General features: G+C 54.5%; 7 protein-coding genes across 7 annotated transcripts; 1 reads left to right on the forward strand and 6 right to left on the reverse strand.

Annotated features, from left to right (window-relative positions):
- Window positions 1–715: 715 nt before the first annotated feature.
- Window positions 716–1,905, reverse strand: EX895_000005 (uncharacterized protein; the record flags this gene model as incomplete). The annotated part of the gene is made up of 4 exons (XM_029880606.1): window positions 716–890; window positions 971–1,068; window positions 1,157–1,562; window positions 1,643–1,905. 4 exons carry the CDS (start codon window positions 1,903–1,905, stop codon window positions 716–718), a joined length of 942 nt encoding a protein of 313 aa, XP_029741992.1.
- A 1,080-nt stretch (window positions 1,906–2,985) lies between these two features.
- On the reverse strand, window positions 2,986–3,628 carry EX895_000006 (uncharacterized protein; the record flags this gene model as incomplete). The annotated part of the gene is made up of 2 exons (XM_029880607.1): window positions 2,986–3,456; window positions 3,530–3,628. 2 exons carry the CDS (start codon window positions 3,626–3,628, stop codon window positions 2,986–2,988), a joined length of 570 nt encoding a protein of 189 aa, XP_029741993.1.
- Window positions 3,629–5,354: 1,726 nt separating this feature from the next.
- EX895_000007 (uncharacterized protein) lies at window positions 5,355–5,903 on the reverse strand (the record flags this gene model as incomplete). Its single annotated transcript, XM_029880608.1, has 2 exons — window positions 5,355–5,603; window positions 5,703–5,903. The coding sequence occupies 2 exons, from the start codon at window positions 5,901–5,903 to the stop codon at window positions 5,355–5,357; spliced, it is 450 nt and encodes a 149-aa protein (XP_029741994.1).
- Window positions 5,904–6,947: 1,044 nt separating this feature from the next.
- EX895_000008 (uncharacterized protein) lies at window positions 6,948–8,081 on the reverse strand (the record flags this gene model as incomplete). The annotated part of the gene is made up of 1 exon (XM_029880609.1): window positions 6,948–8,081. The coding sequence occupies one exon, from the start codon at window positions 8,079–8,081 to the stop codon at window positions 6,948–6,950; it is 1,134 nt and encodes a 377-aa protein (XP_029741995.1).
- A 2,072-nt stretch (window positions 8,082–10,153) lies between these two features.
- Window positions 10,154–11,554, forward strand: EX895_000009 (uncharacterized protein; the record flags this gene model as incomplete). Its single annotated transcript, XM_029880610.1, has 1 exon — window positions 10,154–11,554. One exon carries the CDS (start codon window positions 10,154–10,156, stop codon window positions 11,552–11,554), a length of 1,401 nt encoding a protein of 466 aa, XP_029741996.1.
- Window positions 11,555–11,854: 300 nt separating this feature from the next.
- EX895_000010 (uncharacterized protein) lies at window positions 11,855–14,276 on the reverse strand (the record flags this gene model as incomplete). Its single annotated transcript, XM_029880611.1, has 2 exons — window positions 11,855–12,997; window positions 13,224–14,276. 2 exons carry the CDS (start codon window positions 14,274–14,276, stop codon window positions 11,855–11,857), a joined length of 2,196 nt encoding a protein of 731 aa, XP_029741997.1.
- Window positions 14,277–14,751: 475 nt separating this feature from the next.
- EX895_000011 (uncharacterized protein) lies at window positions 14,752–16,078 on the reverse strand (the record flags this gene model as incomplete). The annotated part of the gene is made up of 2 exons (XM_029880612.1): window positions 14,752–14,822; window positions 14,911–16,078. The coding sequence occupies 2 exons, from the start codon at window positions 16,076–16,078 to the stop codon at window positions 14,752–14,754; spliced, it is 1,239 nt and encodes a 412-aa protein (XP_029741998.1).
- Between the last annotated feature and the right edge of the window lie 247 nt (window positions 16,079–16,325).

The following is a 16,325-nucleotide window of genomic DNA, read 5'->3' on the forward strand; positions in this document are numbered from 1 at the left end:
ACCCCCTAACCCTAACCCTAACCCTAACCCTAACCCTAACCCTAACCCTAACCCTAACCCTAACCCTAACCCTAACCCTAACCCTAACCCTAACCCTAACCCTAACCCTAACCCTAACCCTAACCCTAACCCTAACCCTAACCCTAACCCTAACCCTAACCCTAACTCGTTTCTGGGGAAGCCTAGCCCTAAACCTAACCCTAACCGGGAAAAGAAACTTGCTTCTTTGCGCAGCCGGGACGGGAGGCGTTGGAGCGCCAGCAATAATGCAAGCATTTGAATTCAAGCAACACACATCGAGAACTTTACACTAGTCTTGGACATACATTTACTTTGCGATACAGCTCAGCACATGATACAGCGAACCAAGCAAGATAACAAATGGAGGGTAGTTCATTGTTTGCCGATCATGTACCGAAGAAGGTGAGGTCGCCGAACGGAACACGGCTTCCTTGCTGCTTGATGCAGAGAGGGACACTATCGGGCCTCGCTAACCTGCACCTTAACTTTTGGCGGAGCGGTTGCGACCGCCGCCTAGGGGTGGGCTGCAAGACTTTAACCAGGAATCCCTATGTCAGAGAAAGAAGCGATGCGCCGCCTTCAACTTTGCTTGTCTGCAAGCAATCAAGTTCCAATCGAGTGCACTTCACTTTTACAAAGAACGTTGAACGTTTGCAAAGACGGTCAAGCAACTTTGGGCGCCGTATATCTCGCATCAGATGCCGAAGAACTGGCAGGTCAAGTCAACTTTGGCAGGGTTGTCGTGTGTGACGCCGCCGGCTGCAATAGCCATGACTGTGTTACCGCCGTAGTATGTAATCTGATAGTTGGACTGACCCGGAAGTGATTCCGTCTTGGTCGGCTTACTGGGGTCGAGGTCATGGAGTCCGCTGATTGTTTTGATTGAATTAAGGAACGAAGATGTTCAGCTTGGGCCTCCTGCAATGTATCGGCTGATAGCTCTACTTACGTCCACTGCTTGATGGCCTCTCGTTGGTTATTGAAGTTGATTGTAGTGTCAGCGGTACCGTGGACAAGCATCATCCTGGGATACTGGCCGGAATAGCCCTGTTGAAACGAGAGTATGGAGTCATGAAAGCTTCTTGATGTCGGTGAGCTGCCTCTGAGGCTCGACACAGGTGCTGAGGCGACTTACGGAATACGTTGACTTTGCCTTTTGCACCCAGTACTGAATGGTTTCGTTGTACTTGCCCTGCGCGCAGGTCGGGTTCCAGTCTTGACCAATAGGTTTTCCAGTGGCGAAACAGGTCGCTGGAACGCCAGAGTACTCCGCCCCGGCCACAAACAAATCGGCATATTCGGCAGCCATCAGTTCAGTGAGCATTGCACCAGAAGAATGGCCCGTGACATAGTTCTTGCCGGAGCCATACTTGTTCGTCGCAAATTTTACCATGTTGGCAACGGTCTGAGGATCGGAGCCGCCGTCATGACGGAGAGCAGCGTTGCTGGCGACATCCCAGCACGTACCATTCTCGTAAGGAGAGCTGGGAAATATCATCATGAAACCTTTCTGGTCCGCGGCTTGACCCCAAGGGTATTCGCTTTGGTATCGAAGGGGTAAACAAAACCAATTGGTCAAGCATGACTCGATGTTCGGATTGGACGCATATGTTTGACTTACCCGAAGTAGCTAGGTCCAGTACCCTGGCAGTGGTGAAGAGCGAGGACGAGAGGATTTCCTTTCTTGTACGAAGAGGGAACATAGGTATACATGACAGCTTTCGTTGGCTGACCGAGAAAGTCTGTTTCCTTCTTCAGAGAGCTTGTCAGGCGACGCTGGAGGGGGCTGGAGCCAGCACCGTCAGAAGAAACAGCGGCACCCTGTACGAAAGTGTAACTCGCAGCGAGCAAGCTCGCGGCGACAAGAGGGTCAAAGAAGCGCATGTCAAGATCCGAAGCAAGGTTTGGAGATGTGATGAGAGCTACCTTCTCGCCCTCTCAGACGCCTTATATGTGTATTTGAGCTTCACAGCAAGTGGGTCTCTGGATGCAGTCGGTCTCTTTGTGTGGTCAGATTGCAGGATGATTTTGCCGCTGGGAACGACGAGCTGTATTCGAATGTTCTGCAGCAGAGATGAGTGCGGTTGCATTCAATATGCACCTCGAGTGTAGTTCAGGTTGCGCCACTGAGGTTAGCTCGTTTGCTTGCATGCATGCTGATTGCCCTAATGTCGCCGGTGTAAGCCATGGCAACCACGAGGAGCACCGGTCTGGTCAAAGCAGGAGAGGTGGCACCGGTCTGTGGTTGACAGTCCTCTGGCATTTCAGCGAGTTCTTCAATTTTGATCTTGTCAGACGAAGACAGTGTCGTTGTAGAGCTGATGGGGTCTGAAGATTGCCGGACGCTAGCGAAGCGAGGTCCCCGCGTTTGCCTGCAACCGGCGACGTGAGGCTGCTTGACCTCACACGTGGCGTAACGGGCTTCTCCACATCATTGCAGCCCGAGGTGCAAATGCTCACCTGACCTCAGAACTAATATTCGCCAATCCTTGGTTGTCGGGTGAGCGTCGGTCAACACCAGAACTACAGCTTCGCGTCTGCAGGACGGCGTGGCGGCGACATGTCAGCCACGGGTTGGTTCGGGTCCGGTCTCAACATAGGCAAGCCCAATGAGACTTTGAATTTATTGCGCGCATTTATTGTAACTTTTTTATGAAAAAGGATCGTCATTCATTTTGCCCGTCAGAGTCTAGGCGGGCGAGAGTCCAATCCCGACGGAGCTCTGCTTGGTTCGCTGGTAGCCCCATTTGATAAGGGCGGTTCGGCGTGAAGTTGATACTGGTGATAAGCCGGGTTTTCAGCTCAATCGTTTGACGAAGCCTTGCGGCTATTATCTGAGCGAAACCATTTTTCTGATTTCGATTTCAGGTCGCAGTTTGTAGGGACGTCCAACCGAAAGAATGAGGAGCGAGATGTGAACTGGCCCCTATCGGGCAGTCTCGCCTTCGAGTCCAGGAATGGTAGTTACAAAGCAGCCCTCCATGTTTCTGCCATCGACCTTGCAATGGCGTAAGCAGGACCTCCGACGATGGCCTGACCGATGCTTGGGGGATGGCCTGACTCGATTTGAGAGGCCCAGACAGCGAGAGTGGACGAGGTGTAGTCAAGCATGAAGAAGATAGGTCCACCTTTGAGCTGTGCAGCGTCGGGGATCGACCATTTCCAGTCACCGTTTAAGAAAGAGGTGATGGCTGGAGACAGTAGCTCGTTGTGACGGCCATAAATGGCTTCATCGGTGATGGCGGGCTTGATGAAGAGACCGGCCATTCCTGACCAATGCAAGAAAGCGGAGTACCAAGCAACAAAGCCCAAGATACGGACCACGAGTCGGACGCCGCGATCGGGCGGCACACTTGGCAAATGCTTCCTGTTGACAGACTCGTCTTTCTGAATTGGCTTGGCCAGGAGAACAAACGCATAGACAATCGGGTAGATCTGTCGTTGGAACAAGTTGCAACCTTTGATTAGTTTTCATCCGCCTTCAGCTACGTCGTGAAGTCGAACATACCTGGAATACCGCGTTTGAAAGGATATACAGCGTTTCGTTCTCGACAGGTGCCACAACGAGCCCGGCAAAAGCTTGGTTGGAAACGATCATGGCCATCATTACCCACCAAACATACCTGCTCGAGACCGCGGACGTGCGTTGCCTGGAATCCTTGCTTCCTCCTTTTAGAGAAGCCGAAGGAACGATGGTTGCGAAATAGAACAATGCCGACGTTAGGCCAAATGAGATGATCTGCGTTGAACAAGCAAACAAAAAAGCTACGAAGACCTGGCTCCGTGTGCGAGCACGCCAGAAGATGTTCAAGAGTGCTGGAATTGCTAGGGAGGCAAAGAGCAGGGAGATCTGTTTGTCCGACACAGATAAGGGAACGGCTATCCTTGGTCAGAAAAAGTTGAGACGCGCTGAGACTAGTATGCTCTGGTAGTTATTTGTCCTTGTCAATACCTACAGCTCTGGAGATCGGGAAGTTGAAGATCTCCCTAAATAAGGCTAAGAGGAAACATAAAAAGGGGTCGATCACAGGCAGTCCTATGAGGTTGCCAAATCGATCATGAAGGGGACCGTTCGAGTACACGATGCACTGGCTGGATGCTTCTATGAAGACTCTGCCTCTTTCTGCTGCGATCCCAAGGACCAGCACGGCGATGGCGAGTGACCTGAGCCAGATGGCGGTAGGTTTTGGCGGGGACGAAGTCTTGGTCGACATACCGGCGGCCTCGCTCTTCTTGAACAGAGGGAGAATGAAGTCGAGAGCAAGCCGAGCGTAGTTGGGCTGCCTTTACATAGGTTTTAGAAGGGCCTTCGCAAGGGCCTCAGACACTCGCTTGTTGTTTACCACGCAAAAGAAAGGGGGGAGGGGGCACGTATGCGGCAAGATCCAGGTCTCTAAGCGCAGTACCGGTGCCGCCGAGCATCTCATTCTCGAGATGAGCCGCTCGAATGTACGCATCGTGTATGGCCAAGTTAATGTCGCTGTGAGTATCTAACACCAGCGAGGATCGCGTTCCGAGAGCGGTGACCATTCTCGAGAGCTGAACTTGAAGGCACGTGAAAATCTCATGCCCGACAGCGCTGAATGCAGGAACCTGGCGGCAACCTCCCATGTGAAACTCAGTAACCACACGTCACTAGCGGTAACCATTTTCTTCAAGCTTTCCATTGGCAGCGTTGCTCCCCAATTGCCTTCTCGTCAACGTTGCACAGCACCATGCTGACGCCCATCTCCTGTATACGGTCTTCGACCCTCGCACGGACCAATAGCAAGTTGGCCGACTTGTCTAGGGCGGCGTTGCAGTAAGGAAGCGATCCCGCAGTAAGGAAGATATTCTGTCTAACCAGAAAGCATCTGCTATCTCCGGGCGTGCTTGCTTCTTTGCTTCTTCCTCTTGGTGGCAGGCTGAAGCTTTGACCTGACAAACGAGGTCGCGGTACGGAAAGGAAGCTTGGGGGAAGACGGTGGTAGTTGCTACCGATGCAATCGACATTGGGAACATGATTTCGATGCCGCCGGGACCGGGCAGGCGCTGTTGAATAGCGCTTCCAAGTCAAAATTTGTCTCGTCCAACGAAGAAATTTCGTTGGCCCACTTACGCCGACTTACACCGGTATCGGAATCCTGCACGCAAAGCACAGGCCATTTGTTGAATGCTTCGTAAGGAGGAGAAGGTGGACACGGGGCGTTGCACGAGGAAGAGACTGAACAAGCCGAAAGAGACGTAACTATCAAGGGATCTCAACTGAATGACTACGTAGTCATTCGTAGGCTCAGACAAAGGAAAACAGATCAGGAGATGGCTGAGATCGGCGCTCCTCGCTCCTCGCGTCCTCACTTGGACTGTACGTCGTAGAGGATCGGGTCGAAGGCGACGTTGTGGAAAGTCCAGGACTTTCCGTTGTCGAACGAATAACCTCGAGGGGCGTCGGCACGCAAGTTGTGGGCGTCGGTGCACTTCCAAGATTGGGCGAAGTGGAAGTCGGGCTGGTCAAGGATCACAGAGACAGTGGGCCATGTGTGCATGTTGTTCGCCGAGAAGGTGATGTACTTCATAGGCTTGTCAGCAGCATCGAGAACCTCCTTTGTGACTCGGAAGGAAGGTTGAGAAGCAAAAACATAAGCATCGGTCAGTCCTTGCGCTACGTCAGCATAGATACATAAAGACATGCTTTGACTTACAGATGCACACGTGCTGATCACTTCAGCTCGCCAATACTGGAGCGAAGAGGAAATGCCGATCCTGAAATGTACGGGAGTCTTCGGAGCGGACTCAGAAACGTCCACCGCCTTACCCGAGGCGTAGAAGATAGGGTGAGACTTGGTGATGACCTGAGCGCACGAGTTGCCGGCCTCTTCTTGGACGTAGTGCTTGTTGCACATGTGGTGTTTGACTTTGGAGACTTGGTGACAGTCTGCTCCATTGTGACGCAGGGAGACATAGCGCTCTGCGTCCTTAACATCGCTGTAGTACTCATCTGCTCGGAGTCGACCAAAAAACGGATGAGAATGAATCAAACGGTAAGTATATCGTGCATCTGAGTTCGTTGTAGGGCTGCGTAAACGTGGTACAGACCAGTGAGGGTGACATCAGCCCAGTTGCTGTCTTCCGTCTCAGAGTACTTGGAAGCCAAGTCGGAAGCAGAGAAAGCATCGACGGAAATGATGTTGGAGCCCGACGTCCACAAGCGGCACTGGAGCTGAGCTTCTGCAGCGGACGACAGCAGAGCAGTTGCTGCGACAAAGGCGGTGGTGAGCTTGACCTTTATGTTGAGTGATGTAAATTGGTAAATAGACGTGGTAGGTCTGGGAACGAGTCGTGGGGAGCGATGAGGATGAGGTTGAGGCAAAGTCGTTCTTCAGAAGCGGGTTTTATTTACTTTTGAGGGTGTTTCGACCTCGCCACTAGGTGAAGCAGAGCCGTAGGGAGACTTCCACTTTGTCTATGGTGCCACCAAAGCTCAAGGCCGGCCCGAAGATGGTCCTGGAGTGTATCTGGGACAGGCCTTGGTTCAAAGAGTGATTAGAGAGCCTGGCCCCTACTCAAAGTGCTTTGTTGTCGCCGAAAGGGAGAGTGCCACCAAGCCACAGCTCCCACCAGCCCCAAAGCCCCACCCAGGCACCGTGTGGCATACCCCACGGATTGTGTTCAGATTCTGCTGGTCGTCAGACGCTGGGCCATATCACACGAACAAGGGTGTCACCGATCGGTGGACATTGTGAGCGTGTGATAATATAAAGTACAAGAATGTTGAGGACAGTCAGTGCGGAGGAATGCATGTCTAGGGGTCAGGATTCACGGTCTAAACGACAGGACCTCCTTTTGATAACCCACGCCTCGGCAGTAGGTGGGTTCTCGTGCCGCGAGGTGGGTACAGGTTTGCGTATCGCTGTGCTAGACAGTGGCGAGCGGCTTGCACCTCTCATTTACTTGATCTCGACGAGCTTGACGTCAAAAACGAGAGTCGAGTTGGCAGGGATGCCAGGCAGCTTTTGGTTGCCGTAAGCAAGCTTGGCAGGGCAGGTGAGACGACGCTCTGCACCAACACGCATGCCCTTGACACCCTCATCCCAGCCCTTGATGACTTCACCCTTGCCAAGCTTGAAGTAGAATGGCTTGCCGCTGGTGCACTGGTCAAAGACCTTGCCGTTGGTGAGCTTGCCGACGTATCGCATGCCGACCTTCTGGCCAGCCTTACAGGCGGGGCCGGCACCTGCGCTCTTTTCCTCGATGACGAGTCCAGATGGAAGCTTGGTGGTGGTCATCTTGGAGCTAGGCTTCTCGACAGTCTTTTTCTCGACAGTCTCGGTCTTGGGCTTGGCATCCTTGGGGCTCTTGGTCTGCTTCTCGACCTTGGTCTCGGTGACCTTGGTAGGAGTGGAGGCGGCGGAGGCGGCAGCGTCGGCCTTGAGCTTCTTGGCGGCTGTCTCCTTGACAGGCTTCTCAGCGGCGCGCTTCTTGGACTCGGCGACGGGAGCAGCGGCGATGGCCTTCTTTGGCTTGGAAGAGGACGAGTCGACGAGCTCCTCGAAACGGTCCGGGTCTTCCTCCACGTCTTCGTCATCCTCGTCTGAATCCTCGTCAAATTCGTCCGAGTCGAGGCCGTACATCTCGTCCTCGTCATCCTCGTCATCTGAGTAGAGCTCGCTGTCCGAAGGCTCCTGGTCGAAGAAATCAGGAGGAGCAACGTAGTTGCCTACAAGGTCAACAGCCGCGTCACCAGTAATGGAGAAGCCAATGAGCTCCTCCTGGCAGAAGGACAGGTCGACGACGGCGTGGTCCTTGCTGGCGCCGTTGAGGCTGCAGAGCGTGTAAACCTTCTCTTCGATCTCTTCCTCGTCTTCGGGATTCTTGGGCTCGAGGTCGTCGTCGTCCTCGTTGTAGTCATCTTCGAAGCCAGGGACGTGTGTGTAGTGAATCTTGACAAGGGTTTTTGTGTTGTTCTTGGGCTGGTCGGCGTACGAGACGTTGGTGATCTTGAAGTCGCGCGAGACGTCCATCCTGTGGACCTTGCCCGGGACGAGCTTGAGGCCGAAGAAGCCGATGGGAGTAGCAGCCATCTTGTCTGTTCGCAACGAAAGAGAAGTGGTGGTGATGCGCAATGATGGTTTGTGAGAGAGAGGAAGACCAAGAAAGTCAGCGCCATTTGTGGAAACGGGAACTCGTTTCTTCTCCAGCCACTTTCTTTGAAAAATTGTCGAAGAAGTGGAATTTTCAAAGTGGAAGTTGGTGTGCTGGACTCGGATCACGGAGTCAGAAAATCGGGCCTTACAAGATCGGCGATATAATTGAAACCCCCTCGCAACTCGTGAAAATTTGCCGCCTCTTGTTACTACCCTTCGACGGACTTTGATGTGGGCGCACGGCACTGCTTCCTCGACTCCGTAACTCAGTATCGCACCGAGAGCAACGACGTACCGAGGCCAACCTCGCTGCACTCAAGGTCCGACTACGGTGCCCAGGTGTGTTCGGCTGGACCTGGAAAGTTTCAAGGGGTCTCCATCGGTGCTGAATGGGTGAGAGACGGCGCATGCGAAATCGGACAAAGTTTTAGGCGAGCTGCAACGTCGCTTTTCCGATGCAATTCACGTCAGGGCGCACGAGGCGTTTGGCACGAGCTGATTGTCGCTCAATCGTCAGCCTTTTTTTAAGCGATGGCTCCTCTTCGACATCGCTGGCCGGATTTTGGCAAGGTGCTGACTTCGCTTCGCAGAACCGTCAGTCGAACAACAAACTGTCGGGTCTCGACACCACTCTTCGACACGCGGCTAGCCTCGTATCTGAAACAAAGTGCAGTCTTGGCATACGCCTGACCAGACCCGTAGCAGCGAGGGATCCCCATGACGTTTTGCGGATGAGCGGAGCTTGATCCTCCGTAAGAAAAGTCGCTGCACCTACTGAAAGGATCGTCGATGCCGGTGTCTTACACATTGGCGGAAAACGGCTTCCTTTGCATCGTCCTTGTAACATAGGAAGCTTGGAATCCCCTGCGTCTATAATGCGTCTCTGATTAACCAGACAGAGCAGGCGATGCAGTCTATATTGCGCGCGAAACAGCTACGGAAGCACAGGGCGCTGAGACCTTCGACGTCAACACCGGGGCTTTCTGATAAAGGCCTGGTCGCTTGTATTAATAAAATAAAAACAACCGGGAGAGAGAGCTCGGGTCGTGGGATCTACGGTAACGGCGCCAAAAGAGAACGCGCCCGCGACATGTGAAATGGGCGCGACGGAAAAAACTCCTGCTGCAGGTCTCTTCTGGAAATCTGAAACCGCGGCCCTCTGTCGATCTGTGCCTTGAAAGTCGGATAACCGTTGCTTATGTTCCGCTGCTGAGCGACTGTCATACTGCCCACACGATAAAATCACAAATAAGCTCTGAAATATCCAAAACAGAACGTTGGCTGCACGCGGCAAACAAACGAGCTACATCAGCGCCATGGACTTCAGCTGTACCTCGCCTGCAACGGAGCTGCAACGCCAAAACAGCTTAGTGCACCGCCCTTTCGCCTCATGCAATGCAAGGGAGAGCGAAAGATATGGGACAGGGTGTTCCTTCTGCTACCGCCCTCTGCTGCTCCCTTTTCCGAGTCCGGCTACGTCTCCTCCTTGAGACTTCGGGTATCCGAAAGTGGTTTTTTTTGGCGGCACGCTCGCAAGCCACGTCGATTCTCGCGAAACCCTTTCTTGGGTCTCTCCAGGGCGTTTCGACGCCAAAGACTGCATCGACGTATCCTGCGGAGAGTGAGCCGCTTCGAACCTCCAGCCTTAAGGTAATCTGACTCCAGTACCTGGCAGGAATGGCGTGCATCTTGCTGCAGATGAGGCCGTCGGTCCTCGAGTGACCCGCTTTGATGGTGTAAATAGGGTCCTCTCGCTGCGTCTGTCGTGGTCAGCCTTATCTCGCCCTCATCCTAGTCGTGCTTTCGTCGTTTCTCCTCTTCCTTCATCACCATCCCTCCCAATCGAATATCATCGACACCTCGTCACCAAAGCCGCCGTCGTTCATATATTCGGTTTTCCACAATCCTTCAACGCTCATCATCTGCACGAAGCTGCACCTCCTTCCATCACCTTGTTCTGGCCGCAGGCTTCTCGTGTAGCCCAAATTTGTGGCTTCGAACAAGTCAACATGTCGTTTTCAACCCCATATACACGCTCTCACCCATATTCTATCTTCACCCACTCGGTGGGCGCGAACCTCGCCGGGCATTCTCTGCTCTCCAAGATCCGCGCCATCGCTCAAGCTGGCTTCGACGGCATCGAGCTGTTTCAGGACGATCTCGATGCATTTGCTGCGTCATACGAATTTTCGGCCATCCAGAAGCGCGGTGAAGCCATCACCTCTTCTGAGCCTTCCTTTTCGCTCCTTTCGACCCTCACACCACCTGATTCGCCTTTGAACCTGGACAGGCGCTTCAGCGATTCCTCCGCCGCCAGCAGCTCGTCGTCCAAGAGCACCAGCGCTACGTCGTACACAGCTGATCCTGCGCCCTCGAGCAAGCCCTTTGCCGTTTGCCGTCTCGACGACGATCTGCTGGTACGCAATGACAAGGGCGAGCTGGTCATCGGCCTGGACGGGCTGCCCATGACGTACAATGCATGGGGTACATGCACTGCGACAGCGTACAGGCAGGAACTAGCTGCCGCCTCATACATTGCTTCGTATTGCGACTCGCTCGGCCTGCGTATCTACAGCTTGCAGCCCTTGCGCGATTTCGAGGGTTGGGCCAAGGCAGAGGATCAGTTGCTGGCGCTGCGTCGCGCACGCTCTCGTTTCGAGGTGATGCGCATTCTTGGTGCTGACTTGCTCCTCATTTGCTCCAACAACCAACATGCTCCTACTACGGTAGGCGATGTTGAGAGGATTGGAAGCGACCTGGCTCAACTCGGTCAGTTCGCCGAGCACTTTGGACCCGTCTTCGCTCCTCATGCTGACCACTCGAACGGAACGGTTGAGCGTCAAGCCATTCCGATCAAGATCGGGTACGAGGCGCTGTCGTGGGGTGCACACGTCGACGTGTGGGCAAGAGCATGGCAAGCTGTGCAGCATGCTGATCGCGACAATGTCGGCCTTATCCTCGACTCGTTCAACACGCTCGGCCGGGAGTATGCTGATCCCTGCACCAAGACCGGTATCACCGAGGCGCACGCAGATCCATATGCGGCAGTCCTGGAATCGATCAATGACCTGGCCAAAGTGCCGGCTGACAAGATCTTCTTCCTTCAGATCGGCGACGCACGCAGGTTGCCAGAGCCGCTCAAGCCTTCGCCGAACGCAGAAGAACCCAGACCGTCGAGGATGATCTGGTCCCGAGGTAACCGCCTGTTCCCCTGCGAGTACGAGCGGGGTGCCTTCATGCCGACGACCGAGTTTGTCCAAGCTGCGGTTAGGCACGCCGGCTACAAAGGTCCTTGGAGTATCGAGGTGTTCAACAGCAGTCTGACCGAAGAAGGCGAACAAGTGCCGCTTGAACACGCAATGCGAGCGAGGGCTGGTCTCGATCGTCTCGTAGAGGAGGTGCACAAGTGAAGTCGGCTTCGTTTTCCGCCTGTCCTGTTTCTGTTGTACTGTCCCGTTTTCTCATACTCTTGTCTAGTCTCGTAGCGATCGCTCTCGTCCGCATCTGTCTCCGCTTATGTGCTTTCTCTCGCTTTATATGGACTCTGTAGGTATATAGTGTCGGCTTCTGTTTGCTGTTATCTGAACTGATCAATAGGACAGTTTGATTTTCTGTCGCTTTTGCGTACATTCTTGCTGCGTGTGCGCTCCGACTCGTGCTTACCTGCTGTGCCGATCAGATCTCACGAGACACCTTCATTTCCCACTGATCTAAGGCATATGCTTTCCGAGCAAAAGATGCATGCCGTCTCCGACAGCCTTTGTCGATGCAAGCGTGTTTCGTGCTGCGCGCTGCCCGACCTCTACTGCTGCATCGATCATCTTTGACCAGTCCACCCTGCCCTTTGAAAGCAAGTGACACAGCGCGGCAGTAAATGCACCGGCAAAGCTGTCTCCGCACCCTGTAGTGTTGACTACATGCACCTCGCCTGCGGGGATGGGGTGGTGGTAGATCCGGTCTGCGTCAATGGTGATGACGCCGTGACGCCCGACTTTGAGCAAGATGGTCGCAAAAATCCCGGCGCTGATAAGGGATTCCGCTTTGGACAGCGTTGTGGGGCTGATGCTGGACGAGATAATAGAACTGGAAGTCGAGGTGGAGGTGTTGAGGGTGGGAGTCAGTCCTAGCTGTCGAGAGACCTCGTAGATGTTTTCCAGCTCGACGGCGTTGGGTGTGGCAAAGCTGATCGGCTGGGCTGGTAAGCCTTTCGTTTTTGCGGTGGCAAAGTGCTTCAGAACAATGCTTGACTTGGCGATGCTTGTTGGCTCGAATAGTGTCAACAGCCTTGGCTTATCTTCGTCAGCCCCCTTGCCGGCGTTATACGTTTCACAAGCCCTCAGCAGCTCGCCTGCCTGTTCGCTGCCGATATTGCCATCAAACACCACCGCCTCTGGTGCATCCGACACCAAGAGCTTTCCGAGCTGCTCTTCACCTTCACCGACGCACGGATAGAGCGCCGTGAGGCCAATGTCCATATCCGCAACACCCGAGATCAAGTCACCTGCATCGTCCAACATCAACGAGCACACCGCTGTCCTGCTCTCCACACCTTTCCCGTCAGGAACAAAAAGCCCATCAGTACGCATTCCCACCTGCTGCATCCCCGTCCGTAGGAGCAATCCGAAATCATCGTTTCCATGCGGTGAGATGAGCTTGACGGGCGAAGTTGAATAGGAGGACAGCACCCGCGTAGCTGTCTCGGCCATGTTGCGGGCTACTCCGCCTAGAGTCACTGATACGCGGCCGGGATATGTAGTCGCTGCGAGCTTTTGAGCACCGGCAGACCGTGTTTGCGAGGTGACGTCGACGGCTGCTGCTCCGAAGATCAATATACTCGCTTTTCCTATTGACGGCTGAGCAAATTTGTAAAGCGAAAAGGGAACGGAGCAAACAGCATTTGTTCAGCATGACCATTCACTCGATCCACCATCGTCCAAGGCGAGCCAGATTGAAAGGGTCTTGATTGTGTGTTTCTTTTGGGGGCGCGTATCTACATCGAGGGGAGCCTGCATCGTCTTCTTGGGACGTCGCTAATCTTGACCGCCAAGATAGTGAAAAGAGCCATGGATATTAACTCACAGTCGATTCAATCCCACCAAGGGCATGTGTGTCCTCCGAGCGCTTGGCATCCTCTTCGATCCTATGCAGCTCGACGGCGACCTGGGCTGCTTTCTTGGCGTTGTTGACCACGAGGGCTCGGTTGCTCTGCTTGCTCTCCGGGATGAGCTCGGCCATGCGCTTGAGGAGCCAAGGGGTGACTTCCTTTCCGCGCTTGTCGATTCCTTGCTCAATCGACTCGCGGACTGCCTGCTCGACGCACTGCTGGATTTTGGCACCAATCTCGTTGAACTCGGTCGGGATCGGGTTGGCAAACACTTGGCCACTCTGAAGACCGAGTTGGGCGTTGACAAGGATGGACGCAGCTGCCTGTGCGTCGCTGCCAGCGTAAGGTACGTAGAGGCCAGAGTTGGAAGTGTAGAAGGCAGGGAACTCGCCAGTAGAGTTGAATGTGGTGACCGAGACACCGAACGTTTCGAGCACTTCGAGCGTGCGTGGGATGTCGAGGATAGATTTGGGTCCGGAGCAGAATACGGCAACAGGCGTACGTCCGAGTTCAGTCAAGTCGGCTGAAATGTCCATAGTGGATTCAGCGCCTCGGTGCGCACCGCCGATGCCGCCCGTCGCAAAGATCTTGATGCCAGCCATGTGTGCCAGCACCATGGTCCCGCTGACCGTGGTACCACCCACAGTGCCCTTGCCCTTGGCGAGAACGTGGGCGATATCCCTGCGGCTGGCCTTGATCGCCTCGTTCTTGGTCTGGTCGATAGCGCACTGCGCAAGTCTCTCGAGTTGCTGCTGCTGAAGACCGACGAGCGGCTTGCCATCGAGGAGAGCGATGGTGGCTGGTACGGCACCATGGTCGACGACCGTCTGCTCAAGCTCCTGGGCCACCTCGAGGTTGTAAGGGTATGGAAGACCGTGGGTGATGATGGTCGATTCGAGAGCGACGAGTGGTGCTCTAGTGGACGGTGCCAGCGCAGAGCGGACAGCGGGCGACAGTGACAGCGTGGGGTGCGGTGTGCGTGAAAGCGCCTGTGCCGCTTGACGCAGCAGTCTTGTTGATTGAACCATGGTTGAGAGAGAGGAAAGAGCAGAGCAGGGGACAATCCGCAATCCCTCAGCGAGCTGCAAGAACGGCGACTCTTATATGATCTCCGCCCAGGGGTCAGCTCCGAAGCTGCATGAGAAGAGCGAAATGGTAGCGAAGCCTAGTGCTTGCCGTCGATCCGAAGTTCCCCTTTGGCCAATCACGCCGAGCAGCTTTTGCGGAGGTTCCGCAGGAGCGGATAGGAACCAACAGCCGAACGCGGCACTTCGGTCCTTTTCGCGCTTTCCTTTCAACAAAATTCACCGAGAAATCTCACAAGAGGAAGGAAGATCGGAAGCTCGGTTTGCCAGCCCTTTCAGAAAGACGACTTAACAATGTAGCAGCTTGGCTCGTCCGTGTATGTTCTGCTCAGGCTCTCAACGGTAACCGCTGAGGTCATGGTTCAAATCTAGCTGATCTATTGCAATGGTAGTGAGTTCAAAACCACGGCGTGTCCTGTCAAAGCTCTTCATGGTCAGAGCCACCAGATGCTTGGCTCCCTGGCGAGCGCCCAGACACCTTTTCGAGCACTGTCGAAGCGGCAAGAGCAAATCGCTGTCAGTAACTGTCTGGTAATCCCCACATTTCGACTTTGTCGAGCCTGTCGCGGAAACTCACCTTTGCGCAACGCTGGATCCACCGTTTCGGGCAGCAAGAGCTGCCACTCGAGGTACAGCTTTCCGAACAGCATGTCGCGTCCAGCGCGTGCATCGTCTTCGGGTGCGTCGGACAGCGTCGTGCCGTGAACGGGCATTCCTTCGTCTTCGATGACAGAAACAAAGCCAGGCTGAGTGACCGAATCGCGCTTGATGGTCACGGTGCGCCCGTCCATGTGGGTAATGTTGCGCTCGAAGCCCAGTAAGGCTTCCGAGAGTGAAATAGGCAGTGTCTTGTAGAGTGAGGAGCCGCCTCGTCGGAATTGGCCTTTCGAACGTCGTGCGCTGACTTTGACAATCACATCGCCGGCCTCATAGTCCGGCGCTTCATCCGCCTCTCCTTCAATCACGATCTCGATACCTTCCTCGGCGCCCCGCTCCAAGTCGACCTCCACCGATCCCGCCTCCTGGACAATCTTTTGACCGTGGCACTTGGAGCACTTGTGCTTGATCACCGAGCCTGCACCGCCGCAACGGTCGCACGTCATCTGCGCGTTTGTGATGAACCCGGGCATGATCTGCTGCCTTACGATCCTCACACCCCTACCGTCGCACGCATCGCACGTGTGAATGTCTCCCGGTGACTCGGCACCGCTTCCGTCGCAATGCGAGCAGACCACGTTCCTCTGATACTCCAATGTAAACGTCTTTCCTTTGTAAAAGTCTTCGATATCGACATCGACATTGAAAGCTTTGTTTGGCCCCTTGCGAACGCCGCCGCCGCCGCCTCCACCGCCAAAGAAGCGAGAGAAAATGTCGAATGGATCCTGAGCATGCTGGTGCGGGTTGTCTTTGCGTGCTTGGTGCTTCTTGACGCCGTCGACGCCGTACCTGTCGTAGATCTTGCGCGTCTCGGCATCGCTCAGCGTCTGATACGCATCGCTCAGCTCAAGGAACTCGGCATGCTTATCTGGGTGCTTATCCGGGTGGATCTTTTGCGCTCGTTTGCGGTAAGCACGTTTGATGTCGCGTTCCGAGGCGGTTTTATCGACGCCGAGAACTTTGTAGTAATCCTTGGCTGCAGCTACCAGCGCAGCCAGCCATAGCGAGGCGATGATGGATAGCAGCAAAAGCCACGAGATGCCGCGTTGCTTCTGAAACGGTCTGCGGCTCGATATCAATGGCTTCATCCTGCGTTGCTTTGCCGCCAAGCCAAGTCCCGTCGAGTCGATGTGCGAAGGCTGTCCGAGCCGATCTGCCGGTTGACGATGCACTGCGTACGATCGCTCAGTGTCTTGCTCGTTGGTATGGGTTGAATGTGTCGGTATGGGAGTGATACATGCGAAGTGAAGACAAGTGCGGAAGCGGAAGCCGCTATAAAGCACGCAAATTGGGGTCCAGAGGCGGTTAAATGTCAGCACAGGCTCGATTTCCGGC

The sequence above is a fragment of the Sporisorium graminicola genome, chromosome SGRAM_1 (assembly GCF_005498985.1).
Source record: "Sporisorium graminicola strain CBS 10092 chromosome SGRAM_1, whole genome shotgun sequence".
Taxonomy (NCBI): Eukaryota; Fungi; Basidiomycota; class Ustilaginomycetes; order Ustilaginales; family Ustilaginaceae; genus Sporisorium; species Sporisorium graminicola.